This window comes from Oncorhynchus gorbuscha, unplaced genomic scaffold, assembly GCF_021184085.1.
Source record: "Oncorhynchus gorbuscha isolate QuinsamMale2020 ecotype Even-year unplaced genomic scaffold, OgorEven_v1.0 Un_scaffold_525, whole genome shotgun sequence".
Lineage (NCBI taxonomy): Eukaryota > Metazoa > Chordata > Actinopteri > Salmoniformes > Salmonidae > Oncorhynchus > Oncorhynchus gorbuscha.
The window spans coordinates 162,501-185,000 of NW_025745351.1; the positions used below are offsets into that span (position 1 = coordinate 162,501).

General features: G+C 46.9%; 1 protein-coding gene across 1 annotated transcript in view; it reads right to left on the reverse strand.

The window, feature by feature from the left end:
- The window catches only part of LOC124018460 (neuron navigator 3-like), a 251,192-nt gene that overhangs the window by 96,920 nt on the left and 131,772 nt on the right, over positions 1-22,500 (reverse strand). Inside the window, 2 exon segments of the mRNA XM_046333787.1 lie at positions 11,320-11,435; positions 15,147-16,221. Coding sequence (XP_046189743.1) covers positions 11,320-11,435; positions 15,147-16,221 — 1,191 coding nt within the window.

Sequence of the window (22,500 nt, forward strand, 5' to 3'; positions counted from 1 at the left end):
CATTTGGTATTTGCTGCAAATAAACCTGTTAAAACAAATGTATACTATTGATGCCGTTATTAAACCACATTGTAAAAAAGGAAATAGGTGTTAAGAGATTATGAGGAAAGGTTTAGGTCTTAGATTCCTCCCGCACCGTGTTCACTGGAAATCTAGAGATCAATGACATTATTTGCATCTAAATGACATGAATGTTTGAGTAACAAAAGCCGTGAACCTCATTCTAGACTGTTTATGACGGGGAATATAGTGCAAGCACCACATCACAACGTCGTACCGGGGAGGTGATCTCAGCCTCAGTCAGATGCATCGCTATTCAAGTCCCTGTTGAGCACAACAATCATGCTACAATGCGCCACACGCACGCACGCACACACACACACACACACACACACACACACGAACACGCGCACGCGCGCCACACGCACGCACACACACACACACGCACGCACACACGCACGCACACACACACACACACACACACACACACACACACACACACACACACACACACACACACACACACACACACACACACACACACACACACACACACACACACACACACACACACACACACACACACACACACACACACACACACACGCACACACGCACACACGCACGCACACACACACACACGCACACACACGCACAAACGCACACACACACACACGCACGCACGCACGCACACGCACACACACACACACACACACGCACACACACAAACACACACAAACACACACACACCCCCAACACCACCACAGGCCACAGGTTCAGCAGCTGCCTGGTATCACTCTCCCTCTCTTCAATAATGCATGTTCTCTTTAGCTCGAGGCCCGCACCTCTCCTGGAGAGAGTGAATACCACTCCCTGCTCCACACATCCTAATGAGTCCAGCTAACACCGTGTCTCACAAAACACACCAGGGGCTCGGCAAGACTTCCTCGCATGCACCAAACTCTGAATACGCCTTCATGCAGAGAATGTCAACTCAAATCATTCAAAACCATTTCTATTGTCACCCACAATCCTCTCTGTGTTAGATAGCATGTGTCAACTCTCTGCAGCTTGCTGCAGCCACACGCCTGAGAGGAAGGAAAAACTGGATCCAGAGTGTTATGACTTCTCCCAGCTAAAATCTGTGCTGCTGAGTTCTGTCCTAACAGGCAGTACAGCACTGAGCTGCTTGTTAAACCACATCCAATACATTGTTCCCTGAGGCAAAACCCTGAGCTGCCATACTGTACTATACTGCAGCTGGTCAGGCTGGACACTTTTACTGCAAACTTTGTGTGGGAATGGGCTTTAGGAGGTACTGTAACTATCTGGATCGATCACACAGACAGGGATAGGATGGATCACTGTCACTGTTGTATTCACAGGCAGGGAGGGAGCGCGTTTGCTGCAGCTGGCAGCAGCACTAGTACCTTTTCAAGAACGGGAGAATTTGGGGCTGGGATTTTTCAGTGCAATACGAGCTATTACTACTACAGTGATACCACAATGAGTATTTATGTTACTGCTATTACTACTACAGTGATAACGCAATGAGTATTTATGTTACTGCTATTACTACTACAATAATACCACAATGAGTATTTATGTTACTGCTATTACTACTACAATAATACCACAATGAGTATTTATGTTACTGCTATTACTACTACAATAATACCACAATGAGTATTTATGTTACTGCTATTATTACTACAATAATACCACAATGAGTATTTATGTTACTGCTATTACTACTACAATAATACCACAATGAGTATTTATGTTACTGCTATTAATACTACAATAATACCACAATGAGTATTTATGTTACTGCTATTACTACTACAATAATACCACAATGAGTATTTATGTTGCTACTTTTACTACTACAGTGATAGCACAATTAGTGTTTATGTTACTGCTATTACTACTACAGTGATACCACAATGAGTATTTATGTTACTGCTATTACTACTACAGTGATACCACAATGAGTATTTATGTTACTGCTATTACTACTACAGTGATACAATGAGTATTTATGTTGGTACTTTTACTACTACAATAGCACAATTAGTATTTATGTTACTGCTATTACTACTACAATAATACCACAATGAGTATTTATGTTACTGCTATTACTACTACAGTGATACCACAATGAGTATTTATGTTACTGCTATTACTACTACAGTGATACCACAATGAGTATTTATGTTGCTACTTTACCACAATGAGTATTTATGTTACTGCTATTACTACTACAATAATACCACAATGAGTATTTATGTTACTGCTATTACTACTACAGTGATACCACAATGAGTATTTATGTTACTGCTATTACTACTACAGTGATAGCACAATGAGTATTTATGTTACTGCTATTTACTACTACAATGTGATTTATGTTGCTACTTTACAATGAGTATTTATGTTACTGCTATTACTACTACAATAATACCACAATGAGTATTTATGTTACTGCTATTACTACTACAGTGATACCACAATGAGTATTTATGTTACTGCTATTACTACTACAGTGATACCACAATGAGTATTTATGTTGCTACTTTTACTACTACAGTGATAGCACAATTAGTGTTTATGTTACTGCTATTACTACTACAATAATACCACAATGAGTATTTATGTTACTGCTATTACTACTACAGTGATAACGCAATGAGTATTTATGTTACTGCTATTACTACTACAATAATACCACAATGAGTATTTATGTTACTGCTATTACTACTACAATAATACCACAATGAGTATTTATGTTACTGCTATTACTACTACAATAATACCACAATGAGTATTTATGTTACTGCTATTATTACTACAATAATACCACAATGAGTATTTATGTTACTGCTATTACTACTACAATAATACCACAATGAGTATTTATGTTACTGCTATTAATACTACAATAATACCACAATGAGTATTTATGTTACTACTACAATAATACCACAATGAGTATTTATGTTGCTACTTTTACTACTACAGTGATAGCACAATTAGTGTTTATGTTACTGCTATTACTACTACAGTGATACCACAATGAGTATTTATGTTACTGCTATTACTACTACAGTGATACCACAATGAGTATTTATGTTACTGCTATTACTACTACAGTGATACCACAATGAGTATTTATGTTGGTACTTTTACTACTACAGTGATAGCACAATTAGTATTTATGTTACTGCTATTACTACTACAATAATACCACAATGAGTATTTATGTTACTGCTATTACTACTACAGTGATACCACAATGAGTATTTATGTTACTGCTATAACTACTACAGTGATACCACAATGAGTATTTATGTTGCTACTTTACCACAATGAGTATTTATGTTACTGCTATTACTACTACAATAATACCACAATGAGTATTTATGTTACTGCTATTACTACTACAGTGATACCACAATGAGTATTTATGTTACTGCTATTACTACTACAGTGATAGCACAATGAGTATTTATGTTACTGCTATTACTACTACAGTGATACCACAATGAGTATTTATGTTGCTACTTTACCACAATGAGTATTTATGTTACTGCTATTACTACTACAATAATACCACAATGAGTATTTATGTTACTGCTATTACTACTACAGTGATACCACAATGAGTATTTATGTTACTGCTATTACTACTACAGTGATACCACAATGAGTATTTATGTTGCTACTTTTACTACTACAGTGATAGCACAATTAGTGTTTATGTTACTGCTATTACTACTACAATAATACCACAATGAGTATTTATGTTACTGCTATTACTACTACAGTGATAACACAATGAGTATTTATGTTACTGCTATTACTACTACAGTGATACCACAATGAGTATTTATGTTACTGCTATTACTACTACAGTGATACCACAATGAGTATTTATTTATGTTATTTACTAGCACAATTAGTGTTTATGTTACTGCTACTACAGTGATACCACAATGAGTATTTATGTTGCTACTTTACCACAATGAGTGTTTATGTTACTGCTATTACTACTACAATAATACCACAATGAGTATTTATGTTACTGCTATTACTACTACAATAATACCACAATGAGTATTTATGTTACTGCTATTACTACTACAACAATACCACAATTAGTATTTATGTTACTGCTATTACTACTACAGTGATACCACAATGAGTATTTATGTTACTGCTATTACTACTACAGTGATACCACAATGAGTATTTATGTTACTGCTATTACTACTACAATAATACCACAATGAGTATTTATGTTGCTACTTTACCACAATGAGTATTTATGTTACTGCTATTACTACTACAATAATACCACAATGAGTATTTATGTTACTGCTATTACTACTACAGTGATACCACAATGAGTATTTATGTTACTGCTATTACTACTACAGTGATACCACAATGAGTATTTATGTTGCTACTTTTACTACTACAGTGATAGCACAATTAGTGTTTATGTTACTGCTATTACTACTACAATAATACCACAATGAGTATTTATGTTACTGCTATTACTACTACAGTGATAACACAATGAGTATTTATGTTACTGCTATTACTACTACTGTGATACCACAATGAGTATTTATGTTGCTACTTTACCACAATGAGTATTTATGTTACTGCTATTACTACTACAATAATACCACAATGAGTATTTATGTTACTGCTATTACTACTACAGTGATACCACAATGAGTATTTCTGTTACTGCTATTACTACTACAGTGATACCACAATGAGTATTTATGTTACTGCTATTACTACTACAGTGATACCACAATGAGTATTTATGTTGCTACTTTTACTACTACAGTGATAGCACAATTAGTGTTTATGTTACTGCTATTATTACCAGTGTTTCTACTATTACTAAAATTATTATTTATGTTAGCGCTACTAATAACACAACCACTACCACACAGCATCTATGACTACCTTTACCTGACACTACTACCCAAGCTTCAGTCTACTACCACACAGTAACTATGACTACCTTTACCTGACACTACTACCCAAGCTTCAGTCTACTACCACACAGTAACTATGACTACCTTTACCTGACACTACTACCCAAGCTTCAGTCTACTACCACACAGTAACTATGACTACCTTTACCTGACACTACTACCCAAGCGTCAGTCTACTACCACACAGTAACTATGACTACCTTTACCTGACATTACTACCCAAGCTTCAGTCTACTACCACACAGTAACTATGACTACCTTTACCTGACAATACTACCCAAGCTTCAGTCTACTACCACACAGTAACTATGACTACCTTTACCTGACACTACTACCCAAGCTTCAGTCTACTACCACACAGTAACTATGACTACCTTTACCTGACACTACTACCCAAGCTTCAGTCCACTACCACACAGTAACTATGACTACCTTTACCTGACACTACTACCCAAGCTTCAGTCTACTACCACACAGTAACTATGACTACCTTTACCTGACATTACTACCCAAGCTTCAGTCTACTACCACACAGTAACTATGACTACCTTTACCTGACATTACTACCCAAGCTTCAGTCCACTACCACACAGTAACTATGACTACCTTTACCTGACATTACTACCCAAGCTTCAGTCCACTACCACACAGTAACTATGACTACCTTTACCTGACACTACTACCCAAGCTTCAGTCTACTACCACACAGTAACTATGACTACCTTTACCTGACATTACTACCCAAGCTTCAGTCCACTACCACACAGTAACTATGACTACCTTTACCTGACATTACTACCCAAGCTTCAGTCCACTACCACACAGTAACTATGACTACCTTTACCTGACATTACTACCCAAGCTTCAGTCCACTACCACACAGTAACTATGACTACCTTTACCTGACACTACTACCCAAGCTTCAGTCTACTACCACACAGTAACTATGACTACCTTTACCTGACATTACTACCCAAGCTTCAGTCTACTACCACACAGTAACTATGACTACCATTACCTGACACTAGTCAGCAGTACTACCAGAACAGCAGCTCCACATCCAGCTGTACATACAACCGTACAGATGGAGACCTGTGTACGCCCCTGGCTATGGTGTGTGATGCCTACGTTGTAGCTGTGTGTGTGACTCACAGCGTGTGTGTGGTTTACAGAGTGTGTGACTAAGGGTGAGTGACTAAGGGTGTGTGTGTGGGTGTGTGTATCGGTGTAAGTGTGTGGGTGTGTGTATTATGGCGAGAGAGTGTGACTAAGTGTGTGTGTGTGTGTGTGAGAGAGAGACTTACAATGTGGGTGTGTGTGCAGCACCTGCTCCAGGTCACCTAGCATGGTGAGGATCACCTCCTTGTCCAGCTGAGCCGTGCCCTCTCGGGCGCCCCCCTCCGCCTCCTCCTCCGCCCAGTACCCCCTCTCCCTGCCACCCTGGTCCCCGACCCTGGTGCCCGCCGCTGACGCCACCTCATCGTCCGAACGCCCACTGCTGCCCTCTTCATCCGTACCCTCCTCCCTGGGCTTCCCCAGCTGCCCACGTAGCGTCTCCCAAGGCGGTTGCTGTTGCCCGCCCAGCGATGCCCGCCCGACCGCCGTGCACCTCCATGGCACAGGGATGAGGGAGTGCTCTGACTGGGAGAGAACTTTAGTCAGGGAGAGGGACAGGGAGCGCGCCCTGGTGCCCTTCACACCCATGCCCTCCCTGGCTGCCTCCTTCCTGGGGCTGCCCCCTCGCGCTGGGGATGATGACAAGGATGAAGAGGATTTGGAAGGCGTGGGCGGGTCATCCAGCTCGAAGGAGTACACCCGCTGCTCGCCCTCGCTCAGCAGGGTCAGGTTGGTCAGGGAGCGCTGCTTGCGGAGGTTCAGGTTGTCTGGGAGGGGTTGGGGGGGTCGGCGAGGGGGGCTTCCACCCTGGTACACAGAGAACTCGGCGCCTCTCTTCATCTTCACCTCCTTGCTCTCGTTCACTCTCTCTCTGTTCGTCAGTGGGTCTGTGCTGGTCCACCTGTTTGGCTCTGTTCCCGGTCACATCCTGGCAGTGGTGGCTGGTGAGCCGGAGGAGGGGAGAGGAGAAGAAGGTGGCGAGAGAGGTGAAGACACCTCTATCTGTGGGGGGGGCTTAGGTGGCCCCGTGTCCAGCGCTCCTCGAGGGTCCAGGCTTCATCAAGATGGAAGGAGTGAGGGATGGAGGGATGGAGAGCATGTTGCAGACGCCTGGATGAAAAACTCCCCCCTCACACACAGCAGAGTCCAGAGGCATCCTCCAGACATTGCATTCCCATGGTCACACAGTTAATAACTGGTGCCACAGACACACACCAACGCAAAAAACAGACACTGCTTTACCTCCTCCTCCTCCTCCTCTTCTCTCTCTCTCCTCCACCTCAAAACAGCAAGAAGCGGTGAGGGGTGTGGATAAATGCGATTTTACATCTCTCTCTTTCTCACGCAATCTCTCTCTCTCCGCTCTATTCTACTTTCTCTCTGCTTCTCTCTCTCTGCTTCTCTCTCTCTGCTTCTCTCTCTCTGCTTCTCCCTCTCTTTATCTTTCTCTATTAAGAGCAGAGGGGAGCATTTCATTCCTCTCTCCCTCTCTGCGCTCCTGTTAATTACCAGCTCAGCAGAGCCTTTGCTTCTCTCCCTCTCTCCTCTCCTCACACCAGAGAATGGAGCCAGCACTCAATCTCTCCGACCTGTTCATTTTAGCATTCAGCCTGCAATTCTATCCTTCCTCTTCCTCTGCCGCTCTCTCTCTTACTCTCTGGCTCATCTGTTTCTCCCTCCTCTCTCTTCTCTCTCCTTGTCTCTCCTTTTCTCTCGTCTCGCTGGTTTCCCTTTCCTCTGCTGCAGTAGTAGCAGCCTCTGCTGTGGCTACTGCCGACCATCAAAGCACGTGTGTTCAGTCTCCACGTCTGCCCACTTCAGTTCAGGAAACGCCTCACCACAAGTCGCAGGGTACTTGGGGAGTATGTGTGAGAGCGAAAGAGAGTCAAAGGATGAAAATGCATGTTCAACACTGCTGCTTTCCCCTCTTCTCTTCTCCTCCCCCTCTCCTCCTCCTCTTCTCCCTCTTCTCCTCCCCCTCTTCTCTTCTCCTCCCCCTCTCCTCCTCCTCTTCTCCCTCTTCTCCTCCCCTCTCCTCCTCCTCTTCTCCCTCTTCTCCTCCCCCTCTTCTCTTCTCCTCCCCTTCTCCTCTTTCCCTTCTCCCTCTTCTCCTCCCCCTCTCTTCTTCTCCACCTCTCCTCCTCCTCTTCTCCCTCTTCTCCTCCCCCTCCTCTTCTCCTCCCCTTCTCCTCCTTCCCTTCTCCCTCTTCTCCTCCATTTCTCCTCCTCCCATTCGCCCTCTTCTCCTCCCTCCTCTCCTCCCCTTCTCCCACTTCTCCTCCCCCTCTTCTCCTCTCCCTCTTCTCCTCCCCCTCTTCTCCTCCCCCTCTTCTCCTCTCCCTCTTCTCCTCCCCCTCTTCTCCTCCCCCCCTCTTCTCCTCCCCCTCTTCTCCTCTCCCTCTCCTCCTCTCCCTCTCCTCCTCTCCCTCTCTGCTTCCCCTGATAAAAACCAGAGTGACTGGGAGTTGTTTGGACAGCACACCTGCGAGTTGCGGCTCCCTGATAGCAGTGCTGCTCTGATGCACAGGCTAATTAAACGCTATAGGGGTTAATGAGGTAAAGAGTAAACCCTGGCTCTCCTCTCGCCAAGACTGCAGACTGTCTGTCAACAGCTTCAACACTTCTTCTAGTATTAATAACCTCAACAGTACAGACACACACACCATAGACAAACAACAGCCTCCATGTGACCACACATGCTATAAGCTCGTGATGCAGAGAAACTCATGGTAGCAGTTGCCCTGAGCAACCATATCCAAGGTGACATTAACTGCCATGGACAGAGATGGCATTTACAGTTGTAGGATCGTAACTTGACCAGTTTCTCCCCAGACATTTTTGTAGGGGTTGATACATTTTTAGTTAGGGCAAATCAAGTCTGACATTTTAAAATGTGTGCCAAGAGTGTGCAAAGCTGTCATCAAGGCAAAAGGTGGCTACTTTGAAGAATCTCAAATATATATTATATTTAGATTTGTTTAACACTTTTTGGGGTTACGACATTATTCCATATGTGTTATTTCATAGTTTTGATGTCTTCACTATTTTTTGAAATAAAGAAAAACCCTGTAATGAGAAGGTGTTTCCAGACTTTTGACTGGTACTGTAGGCCGACCTCTACATTGACGCTACACTGATCTTCTGTGAAATGACTGTAAGTTGCTCTGTCCGTTAAACCACCAAAATGTAAATGACATGTAAACTCAGTGCTGCAGGAAATGTATCCCGAAGATGATGACCCATAAGTGGCTTTTTGAAAGACTTCCTTCACTATAGAGGCTACCGCAGACTCACATTCCAGGCAACGAGCAGTTCAGGAGACAAAACGAAGAAAAAAAAACAGTTTCCCCTAGGTACAGATCTAGGATCTGCTTTCCCTCCCGAATCCTAACCTTATGAATAGTGAGGGAAAAACAAAACTGACCCAAGATCAGTGTTGGTGCCTCAGATTATCATCTACATACGTTCATAAAAAAGAAAAGAAAAAACAGCTAAATCAGACTTTCTGAGTAGAACACAACTGCAAACATTCTCATAAATGAACAAATCAAAGCAGAAAGTTCAATGGAGTCTCGCTGACCGCGGCGCTCATTGTGCCGTGACCACAGTGTGTATATTACAGGTTTGGCGATGTAAAAACACAACATTCCAGACATTGTACCTCGGCTGTGGCTTTGTAAAGGCACACATTTAGAGGACTAAAGTAGCACTATGTAGGGACCGTTCCCTGTGTAGACGACGATTTGGGGAGTCATTTGTTTTGTGACAGAACAATCTTTTGTTTTCCCAAATGACAAACCAGTTGATAGTAGAGCAAGGCCTAATGCAGTGTGTTTAGTTAACATGCAGACCCACTAGGCAGGAATACATAGCAATAGATGTACTATGACTTGACAGATACCTGACCTGCAACACCAAAGCTACGTAATAACACGTCATCATTTCCAAAGGACATCATCCACATTACATTTCCATCGTATTGAAACTCTATCGGTCTCTGAGTAAATGCCAACGTGAGCTGCAGCCCACCACCCTGATAATACAGATTCTATCTCTGTCTCCTGCAGCCCAGCCCACCACCCTGATAATACAGATTCTATCTCTGTCTCCTGCAGCCCAGCCCACCACCCTGATAATACAGATTCTATCTCTGTCTCCTGCAGCCCAGCCCACCACCCTGATAATACAGATTCTATCTCTGTCTCCTGCAGCCCAGCCCACCACCCTGATAATACAGATTCTATCTCTGTCTCCTGCAGCCCAGCCCACCACCCTGATAATACAGATTCTATCTCTGTCTCCTGCAGCCCAGCCCACCACCCTGATAATACAGATTCTATCTCTGTCTCCTGCAGCCCAGCCCACCACCCATAATACAGATTCTATCTCTGTCTCCTGCAGCCCAGCCCACCACCCTGATAATACAGATTCTATCTCTGTCTCCTGCAGCCCAGCCCACCACCCTGATAATACAGATTCTATCTCTGTCTCCTGCAGCCCACCACCCTGATAATACAGATTCTATCTCTGTCTCCTGCAGCCCACCACCCTGATAATACAGATTCTATCTCTGTCTCCTGCAGCCCAGCCCACCTCCCTGATAATACAGATTCTATCTCTGTCTCCTGCAGCCCAGCCCACCACCCTGATAATACAGATTCTATCTCTGTCTCCTGCAGCCCAGCCCACCACCCTGATAATACAGATTCTATCTCTGTCTCCTGCAGCCCAGCCCACCTCCCTGATAATACATATTCTAACTCTGTCTCCTGCAGCCTCGGGCCACTGTCTATCCGGATGAGCCGCCACGTCCCCACAGCTAGAACAAGACGCCGGGCTCCGGGGCGTAACCGATGGCCACTGTGTAAACAAAGGGCCACAGATGCCTCCAGTGTCCGCCAGTCGTTCCTGACCTTTTCCCTTCGCCGTGTGAGGCGGGGATCAAGGGACCCCCCATGCTACCTCAAACACAAACACGCACACACACGCAATCACAGGAAAGTACACACACATACAATATACTGTAACACACACACACACACACACACACACACACACACACACACACACACACACACACACACACACACACACACACACACACACACACACACACACACACACACACACACACACACACACACACACACACACACACACACACGTGTCAGCGAGTGTTGCCTACCTGAGATTTCTTCCAGGCACTGCTTGGCAGTCTTGCTGTAGACCAGGTCTCCCTTGGTGGGGCTGAGGCAGTGGTCTGTGGGGGCCACCGTGGTACAGTCGTTCTCGGAGTACGTCCTGGGAGAAACAAACGAGGCCATGGTTATTCAGGAGACACATTGCATAGAGCGTTTGTTTTCATGTGGTAAAAAAACGGGACCCGGACTGAAATACTTCTATTCGTGCTTTTCTGTATTTTCAACAGATGAAGATGAATATCTCAGGAGGATCTCTTGGATGAAGTGAGGTTTTGTGGGTGAAGGGAAGTTTGTCTCTCTATCTGTGTGTGTGTGCATGCATGAACCTGCCTATGTTCAGCCAGAATCCACATACTGGCTTGCATTCCCTGTCTCCCTATAGCCCCTGGTCGAAAGTAGTGCACTAAAAAGGGAATAGGGTGCCATTTGGTAGGCAGCCTGTGTTTGTTCCCTTGCCTTGGGCAGAGATGTGAGAAACACAGCCAGACGTCCTGACGGCTGCTAGATAACTCTCCCTCACCGGCACACCCACAATAAAGCCTTTCCCCAGCCACCTGCACCGCCACAGATAAACTGGCAGCCACAGAATGCTGCATCAGCCAATGAGTTGAGCACTGTGAAACCTCAGCTTCTAACATCCGCCCTACAAACTACTTCTAGCTACATAGAATTTCACAGAGAGAGACATTCAGAAATATGGCAGCAATTTGACAGCTTGCAAAAAATGTCGGAATGGGTAAATTAAATGTTTACTGGGGGAGGGTATATATTCTGACTACTCAGTTTAGGAATGTTTGTTATAAAGATGTACAACAAGGATCTCAAATCAGTCTAAAAAATACCCTGAGAAATGTACTGAGAACAAAACGAAGCACAGCACAGCCAATCATAAGTGAGAATCTCAGGTGGAATCAGGTCAGAGAGAGGACGCACATACAATGTCAACGTCACAGTGCCTTACAATCACCTCCCCTGCTGCTGTCAAAGGCAGAGGCAGGGGGACTGTAATCAACGAAACACAAACTGCAGCTAACTGCTGCTGCCTCTGCTCTTCTCAGCCTATGGCCCGGCTGCTCTGCTGTGGCACAGGAGAGGGAAGAAACCTAATTGGCCCTGAAATGACGGTAAATTGCGGCGCAGCGGGAGGCCCTAAGTGCGAGGCCGCTGACAGTTCCTCCTCTGTCAGGCAGGTCGGCGGGGGCACACCTCCCTCCGGAAGGGAGTGAGAGAAACAGAGGAAAGGGGGAGGGAGGGAGACATGGGATACTATAGCCAGGATTGGACAAGCGAAGGGGAGAGGTAGGCAGGAGTGTGAGTGATCAGGTAGAACTGAGCATGTCAACCTGTTGGCTGCTGAGCCACAGAAGACCACGTGCTTTTCATTTTGGTTGGTTGCATCCTGGTTAAGTAGCTGAGTCATGATAAAGACCTGACATGAATACAAAGTAGGAAAGAGATATGAAGAGAATCCCTTTTCAATGGCATGACATTACAGTGTATGTTGTGTGTTGCTTGTCTCCCATTTCATTTAGATGGAGAACAGGTTGGAGAACAACAGCCGTCACCTGCATCTGCCTATGAATGAGAATCAGGGATGCCTGTTAATGGGCAAGACGGCGAGGTGCATTGGACGGATTAAGACGAATTCTCAATTGTGAGTCAGCGAGAAGCAGAGTGCATTGTGTGCCAAGGTTGAACCCTTTTTGGAAATTATAGAGAAAGAGAAGAGAGGGAAAAGTTACTCGGAAGCCGATTATGGCTTGTTAATAGGACCCCCCCCCCCCGAACGCCAGAACTGCTGTTAGCACGCCCGCCATCACAGGCTCTGTCTCTGACATCACAAAGCCCCTACCCAGCGGCCCCCATCCAGTCGACAGATTGAAAGGTGGGAAATTATCTTTGATGGGCGGCATCCGTCTGGAATCAAGGCTTCCACCTCTCTCCAGACACTCTAATAATAGGGGTTATTTGGGGCGCCGTGGGATGCAGAGATTCAATTGGTTGTACGCACATCAAGATGGAGTGTGACTGGATGAGCCAGCCCTCGTGTGTCTGTATGTGACTGTAGGGCACCACATGCAGTCCTGTGGGCACAATGACAGAACGTGGGATGCGGATGAAGGAGTGGAAGTATGGAGGGATGGAGGAGGGCCTCTATTCTCTGTCTCCCCATGAAACCTGTTCTAGATGGATCACGATGAGAGATCAGTCAAAACGCAGCCTGCGTCCCTAATAGCTCCCTATTTCCTATATAGTGCACTACCTTAGAGCAGAGAACTGTGGGCCTCGGTCAAAAACAGGCCTCTGGTCAAAAGTAATGCACAAGACAGGGATACAATTGGGATCAGATGCATTTGATAAGACGAGTAAAGTTAAAAGACTGGAAATTCATCTTGGAGTATAACTGTCACTGTAGAAGAGGACATTTTAGACAAACATGCCCAATAATTCCCCCTCAATTCCACTAACAACGAGTCTCTAAACTGTCCAAATAAATCATTTTTTGTATTGTTCTCAACGAAGTTGAACTCCTTCGCAGAAATCAAGTGGAAAACAAGGGACATTTGCTGCATATAAACACCCAAATGATGGACGGTTCAGACACAAGTTCAGCTGAACTACGTCAGGTGGAACAGAGGGCCTTGGGGTAATGCTGCAGGCATAGACATCAGGACATGGAGGTAGTGAGGTTCGTTTGAACTGTCATTGTAACAACCTGCTGAGGTTAGTTTGGACTGTCATTCTAACAACCTGCTGAGGTTAGTTTGGACTGTCATTCTAACAACCTGCTGAGGTTTGTTTGGACTGTCATTCTAACAACCTGCTGAGGTTCGTTTGGACTGTCATTCTAACAACCTGCTGAGGTTTGTTTGGACTGTCATTCTAACAACCTGCTGAGGTTAGTTTGGACTGTCATTCTAACAACCTGCTGAGGTTCGTTTGGACTGTCATTCTAAAAACCTGCTGAGAGCTGAGGGGAAGGCTGTGCACAAGAGCTGAGGGGAAGGCTGTGCACCAGAGCTGAGGGGAAGGCTGTGCACCAGAGCTGAGGGGAAGGCTGTGCACCAGAGCTGAGGGGAAGGCTGTGCACCAGAGCTGAGGGGAAGGCTGTGCACCAGAGCTGAGGGGAAGGCTGTGCACCAGAGCTGAGGGGAAGGCTGTGCACCAGAGCTGAGGGGAAGGCTGTGCACCAGAGCTGAGGGGAAGGCTGTGCACCAGAGCTGAGGGGAAGGCTGTGCACCAGAGCTGAGGGGAAGGCTGTGCACCAGAGCTGAGGGGAAGGCTGTGCACCAGAGCTGAGGGGAAGGCTGTGCACCAGAGCTCATTTGGGTAATTGTGATTTGATTGTGTATTTTTCTTTGTATTTTAAGTGAACATCCTACAAAGCCCTGTCTGTTAACAGTCTTGAAGACAAAGGCTGTCAGATGAGGATTCTTGGCTTGATGGGATTACTCCCCCAGGTTACTCGTGGTATGGTGTAACTAGCTAATATAAAAACACGTCATAGCTTATGAACACACCAATCATTAGAGAGACCTTCGCCAGACCACTGCATTATACCCCAGCCCCATTGTCACACAAAACAATCGCATGCGCGTACACAGACACACACACACACACACACACACACACACACACACACACACACACACACACACACACACACACACACACACACACACACACACACACACACACACACACACACACACACACACACAGACACAGACACAGACACAGACACAGACACAGACACAGACACAGACACAGACACAGACACAGACACAGACACACACACAGACAGTCTCACCTATACATGAAGGGGGCGACGGTGGCTGTGTTGGGGTGGTTGTGCTGCTGCTGCTGGGGGAGCTGCACCGCTCCGTTCCCCCCCATGGCCCCGGGGGGCTGGGACAGGGCAGAGGTGCTGGTGGAAGACACCATGTTGCTCCGCCGGCCCTCCAGGCCCCCCAGGGAGCGCTGCTGCATGTAGTAGCCCCCCTGGCCCCCTTTAACCACCTTGGCCTTGTCCCCTTCCCTGCCCCCTCCACTACCACCCTGGGTGGCCTGGGCCTGGGTCTGGGCTTGACCGCCGGCCGGCTTCCCCGTAGCCGAGGGGGCCTTGAGCCCAGGCTTGGGGATTCCACTGGAGGTAGGGGGGATGGCGCTGTCCTTCTTGCCCGCTGCAGGCTTGCCTCCCTTGGGGATGAGGCTGGCGATCTTAGAGGTCTTCTTGGATGGATCCACCATGGGTTCCCGTTGTTCCTCTTTGGGAGGGGTGCTGGCCTTGCCTCCTTTGCTCCTGCTCTTATCCTCCTTGTCTTTGGGCTGGGGCAGGGACTTATTGCTGCCGCCGCTGGAGGGCGACGAGCCCTTCACACAGCCCTTATTGGCTGCTGCCAGGGAGGGGGGCGAGGCAGTCTTGGCCTGCTGCTTGGTGTTGCTGCTGCTAGTACACATTGGCGACATTGGCTCCGTTATGCTTAGCCCTTCCTCGCCGTACTCCGACATGTCATCCTCCTCCTGCAAGGCCATCTCGGCCACCGACGGTGAAGTCCGCGAGGCCGAGCGAGGGTTGATCATCCGGAACTTGTCCAGCATGGATCTCTGGGAGGCGCCAGCGACAGAGCCCGATTTGGGCGCCTCAGTCATGGGGTGCCGTAGACGGTCGGAGGCGGGGGGTGGGGTGGGCGAGGGAGAGGGCGAGGTGGAGACCGAGAGCATGGAGGAGGTGGCACTGTGCTTCATGTTCATGGACTTGCTGCGCCAGGACTTGCCGGCGGTGGGGGAGGGGATGGCAGAGGCCAGCTGCTGCCCGCTGAGGCTGGTGGGCACTTGGGCACCTCCGTTCATGCTGCAAGGCAGAGGGATGCTCTTCGCCGATTCTGCAAAGGAGACAAATAAACAGACACACATTTACATCAACCGTCTCAGGAACACAACTGGATCAATACATGCACATGTGGTCTCATATACTGAGAGAACAATTTGGATTGACAATGAAATGGCAGGTACTTTCTATGTAGAGCCAAATATTCACCGTCATTGAGTCATCTACAACAGGGGTGTCAAACTCATTCCATGGAGGGCCTAGTGCCTGCAGATGTACATTTTGTACATTCATTGAAGCCCTAGACCACCAGGTGTGGGGAGTTCCTTACTAATTAGTGACCTTAATTCATCAATCAAATACAAAGGAGGAGGGAAAACCCGCAGACACTCGGCCCTCCGTGAAATGAGTCTGACACCTGTGATCTACAGCCTCTGGCACTTTGACAGAAGAACCATCATTGCAGTAAAAACTCTTAAAAGTAGCACTCTATGATATAAAAGCACATAGGTTCTTCCCCAACGACAGGTATGACCAGAGTAGTCCATCACATGGGAGCTTTCCATTGGCGTCACACTGGTGTCTCAAAGATGTTGTTGAACCCGGCCCAGGATCCACTACACTGTCACATTCATGCTTCTATTACATGAGCACAAGCAGGGAGAAGAAGAGAGGGGGAGAAAAGGAGAGAGGGGGAGAGAAGGAGAGAGGGGGAGAGAGGGGGAGAGAAGGAGAGAGGAGGAGAGAAGGAGAGAGGGGGAGAGAAGGAGAGAGGGGGAGAGAAGGAGAGAGGGGTAGAGAAGGAGAGAGAAGGAGAGAGGGGGAGAGAAGGAGAGAGGGGAGAGAAAGAGAGAGAGGGAGAGAAGGAGAGAGAAGGAGAGAGGGGGAGAGAGGGGGAGAGAAGGAGAGAGGGGGAGAGAAGGAGAGAGAAGGAGAGAGAGGGGAGAGAAGGAGAGAGAGGGGAGAGAAGGAGAGAGGGGTAGAGAAGGAGAGAGAAGGAGAGAGAGGGGAGAGAAGGAGAGAGGGGGAGAGAAAGAGAGAGAGGGAGAGAAGGAGAGAGAGGGGGAGAGAAGGAGAGAGAGAGAGGGGGAGAGAAGGAGAGAGGGGGAGAGAAGGAGAGAGAAGGGGAGAGAAGGAGAGAGAAGGAGAGAGGGGGAGAGAAGGAGAGAGGGGAGAGAGAAGGAGAGAGGGGGAGAGAAGGAGAGAGGGGGAGAGAAGGAGAGAGGGGGAGAGGGGGAGAGAAGGAGAGAGGGGGAGAGAAGGAGAGAGGGGAGAGAAGGAGAGAGGGGGAGAGAAGGAGAGAGGGGGAGAGAAGGAGAGAGGGGGAGAGAAGGAGAGAAGGGAGAGAAGGAGAGAGGGGGAGAGAAGGAGAGAGGGGAAGAGAAGAGAGAGAGAGAGAAAGAGAGAGAGATGTTGTTTGGATGGGTCAGTAGGCATTTTCTGCACCACAGGAGACAGACATAGAAAGGCTCGTCTTGCTCTCTCTGCTAGGCTGCAGGGGGGATTGGTTGGTAAGGATGGGGGGCACAGTCGGGGGGTAGGAACAAAAAAGAAACAGAGCAGATCGGCAGTGCGCTCTCCAAATCTTTCCCACTGCAAACAGAGATCCTAGTGCAGCAGTGCAGCCTGCTGCACACTCAAGCAAAACATTGACTCAGCAATTGATTCTGCAAAACCTAAAACTGTTGCCGTTTCCCCTTGTGACAGTGGGATGCCAGGCTATTCACCCCCTGGGCCAAAGCTGCCTGGTAACTTGGCAGGTGTCTAATGCCAACAGAAAATAAAAACATTTACTAGTGTGGCATTGGAAAGCAAGAATAGGTTGATACATTAATAAAACAACTGTATACTCGCTTTCAAATCAACCGGGGTGTTTCAGAATGCACAGCCACACCACACACACACACACACACACACACACACACACACACACACACACACACACACACACACACACACACACACACACACACACACACACACACACACACACACACACACACACACACACACACACACACACACACACACACACACACACACACACACACACACACACACACTCTATGACGTGTCGGCGCTACACCCGCCCCACGCACACCCATCCGTCAGGAGCGTGAGACAACCGATGGTCCCGTTAGCCGCTCAGCAGTGGCTCTGACCTTCTGAAGGACCCCCATTTCTCCTCTCTAGTGGGTGTTCAGATCATCATCAATCCCTTAGCAGATGCCTCCCAGCCCCTACACTGTGCTTTCCATGGAGATACATTAATACTGTACTGGCACTTTCTACCAAGGGGAGAAGTTAGTGATAGGAAATGCATTGCAAAATTAAGGATTATACAATATACTGTATGTACAAAAGTATGTGGACACCCCTTCAAATTTGTAGGTTCGGCTATTTCAGCCACATCCGTTGCTTACAGGTGTATACAATCGAGCACACAGCCATGCAATCTCCATAGACAAACATTGGCAGTAGAATGGCCTTACTGAAGAGCTCAGTGACTTTCACCCGGTCAACTAAGTTCTGTTATTGTGAAGTGGAAACGTTTACACGCAACAACAGCTCAGCCAGGAAGTGGTAGGATACACAAGCTCACAGAACAGAACCACAGAGTGTTGAAGTGCATTGTGCGTAAATATTGTCTGTCCTCAGTTGCAACACTCACTACGGAGTTCCAAGCTGCCTCTGGAAGCAACGTCAGCAGTCGGGAGCTTCATGAAATGGGTTTCCATGGCTGAGCATCCGCACACAAGCCTAAGATCACCATGCGCAATGCCAAGCGTCAGCTGGAGTGGTGTAAAGCTCGCCACCATTGGACTCTGGAGCTTTGAAATCGCGTTCTCTGGAGTGATGAATCACGCTTCACCATCTGGCAGTCCGAAGGACTAACGTGGGTTTTTTGCGGATGCCAGGACAACACTACCTGCCCGAATGCATAGTGCCAACTGTAAAGTTTGGTGGAGGATGAATAATAGTCTGGGGCTGTTTTTCATGGTTCGGGCTAGGCCCCCTAGTTCCAGTGAAGGGAAATCTGACATTCTAGATGATGGAAGCAAGTCCCCGCAGCAATGTTCCAACATGTAGTGGAAAGCATGTCCAGAAGAGTAGAGGCTGTTATAACAGCAAAGTGGGGACCAACTCCATATTAATGCTCAGAATTTTGGAATGAGATGTTTGACGAGCAGGTGTCCACATACATTTTGAGCATGTAGTGTATGTTTGCCTTCTACTGTCTACTGATTGATGTAGTGTCAAACAGCAGGGACATGCTGGGATTCACATTCACAATATAGAACTGCCTGTCCTCTCCATCTCCTCATTCAGCTCTACTCTCCATCTCCTCATTCAGCTCTACTCTCCATCTCCTCATTCAGCTCTACTCTCCATCTCCTCATTCAGCTCTACTCTCCATCTCCTCATTCAGCTCTACTCTCCATCTCCTCATTCAGCTCTACTCTCCATCTCCTCATTCAGCTCTACTCTCCATCTCCTCATTCAGCTCCATCTACTCTCCATCTCCTCATCTCCTCATTCAGCTCTACTCTCCATCTCCTCATTCAGCTCTACTCTCCATCTCCTCATTCAGCTCTACTCTCCATCTCCTCATTCAGCTCTACTCTCCATCTCCTCATTCAGCTCTACTCTCCATCTCCTCATTCAGCTCTACTCTCCATCTCCTCATTCAGCTCTACTCTCCATCTCCTCATTCAGCTCTACTCTCCATAGACGACAGTACTTATTAAAGGATGCTCGACGGTTTATGGAACCACATTATTTTCAAACCTGCATGGTGGAATTCTATCTATGCTGAGTCATAAGCACAACAATATAGCTGAACTGGTGGCCTTTCCAGGGACGCAGCCTCAGCCTGAGAAACCGTGATTCTCCCTAACCGTGTAGTATTTTCCCCAGAGGCAAGGGAAGGGCTTTAGCTGCCGCCACGCGAGGCCTCGGAACACTTAATCAGCTTATGATCTGGGCCACAGCCTTTAAAACCTTACGACGCCTGTAAACGTGTCAGTCTGTGGGAGGAACATGTAAGCTGGCACACGCCAAGTCATCTCTTTAAAGACCAGCCTGTGTGTGTGTGTGTGTGTGTGTGTATGTGTGTGAGTGTTTAAGAATCTCACTTAACCCTTACATCTAAGAAGCCCAGTCATTCTTGTGATAGGGTGACAGAGCTTGCCCTCACACCATGGAAACAGCCGTGAAAGTTGGGCAACAGAAATGCTACGCTTGATTTGATTTCTTTGTCGGAGTCGCGGGCAACACTGTGATAAGATTGTGAATGATGGCCGAAGTGTTTGGGATTCAGTATGTGCGGCCAGCGAATTAACCATGTCTTTAAAGATAACAGGGGCCCGAAGGATGACATTTCATACCAATCGGCTGACGCCACCAACGCCCCAGAGAAGTAGAGACTTGGCGTTACCATAGCAACACTTTCTTTCACAACCGCTTACTTCATCGGCTGAGAGTGAAATGTCACTTTTGCTGGCTGGGCGCTGGACCCTCACACGTCTGCTGCTCAGTGCTCACACACCCATCGTATGGCACGCAAACACACACACACATGCCCCTCCCCACACACACACATGACCCTTCCACACACACACACACACACACACACACACACACACACACACACACACACACACACAGTGAGCTGAGTAAATCCTCTTGTAATAAACACCAAGTCCCTATATCTGTGAGCCTGCCCTCATTTTCTCTCCCTTTGGACAGCTGGAAGTGTCCCCAATGGCACACTACTCCCTATATAGTGCACTTAATAGGGAATAGGTTGTCATTTGGGATGCAGATCCTGTCACCCTGAGCTGGCCTGCACTAGCCTGCAGCTCTTGCTTTTTACATGATCTCTTCAGACAGGCTCTTCTGCCATGACTAGACTCTCAATTCCCTGTCTTTTGCTAAAGGTTTGGCTGCATAATAATATAATAATAATAATATCATTGAAATTTCTCTGACATTTCCTTGGAATTGTTTGATTTGACCCCCAAATCTAAAGCCTCCACCCTCGCAGGGATGAGGAGGAGGCCTCTTATTTACAGTGGGCCTAAAGTTGAGTCCTTAGGCTGGGGTCAATCTCTCACTCCCAATGACATAACTCCCCTATTGGCAAATTGTTGAGGAGAGTGACTGGCGACTGGCCATGTTACACAAGGCTGATTAAAATAGATTGGAAATGTGTTGGGCTGCATACAAAGAAAACAATAGATATACACAAAAACATTCTGGATCACACACATTAAAACAGACCTGTATCAAGATTAAGGATTGGAATTGCAATATTAAGTACAACATTAAATGCTTAAATACCAGGCTGATTCATGAGCATGGACATGACTCCTGAGTTTAACACTGGACTAGTGACTGATAGACAAGCAGCAGACTGCCTCTTCATGTACACCATGCAATTAGCTCCCCAGAGTCATACTGCCAGTGAGCAGTGAGAGAGAGGGGAGACAGACAACATACTGCCAGTGAGTGGTGAGAGAGAGGGGAGATAGACAACATACTGCCAGTGATTAGTGAGAGAGAGGGGAGATAGACAACATACTGCCAGTGATTAGTGAGAGAGAGGGGAGATAGACAACATACTGCCAGTGAGTAGTGAGAGAGAGGGGAGATAGACAACATACTGCCAGTGATTAGTGAGAGAGAGGGGAGATAGACAACATACTGCCAGTGATTAGTGAGAGAGAGGGGAGACAGACAACATACTGCCAGTGATTAGTGAGAGAGAGGGGAGATAGACAACATACTGCCAGTGATTAGTGAGAGAGAGGGGAGATAGACAACATACTGCCAGTGATTAGTGAGAGAGAGGGGAGACAGACAACATACTGCCAGTGATTAGTGAGAGAGAGGGGAGACAGACAACATACTGCCAGTGATTAGTGAGAGAGAGGGGAGACAGACAACATACTGCCAGTGATTAGTGAGAGAGAGCGGAGACAGACAACATACTGCCAGTGATTAGTGAGAGAGAGGGAGATAGACAACATACTGCCAGTGATTAGTGAGAGAGAGGGGAGACAGACAACATACTGCCAGTGATTAGTGAGAGAGAGGGGAGATAGACAACATACTGCCAGTGATTAGTGAGAGAGAGGGGAGACAGACAACATACTGCCAGTGATTAGTGAGAGAGAGGGGAGACAGACAACATACTGCCAGTGATTAGTGAGAGAGAGGGGAGACAGACAACATACTGCCAGTGATTAGTGAGAGAGAGGGGAGATAGACAACATACTGCCAGTGATTAGTGAGAGAGAGGGGAGACAGACAACATACTGCCAGTGATTAG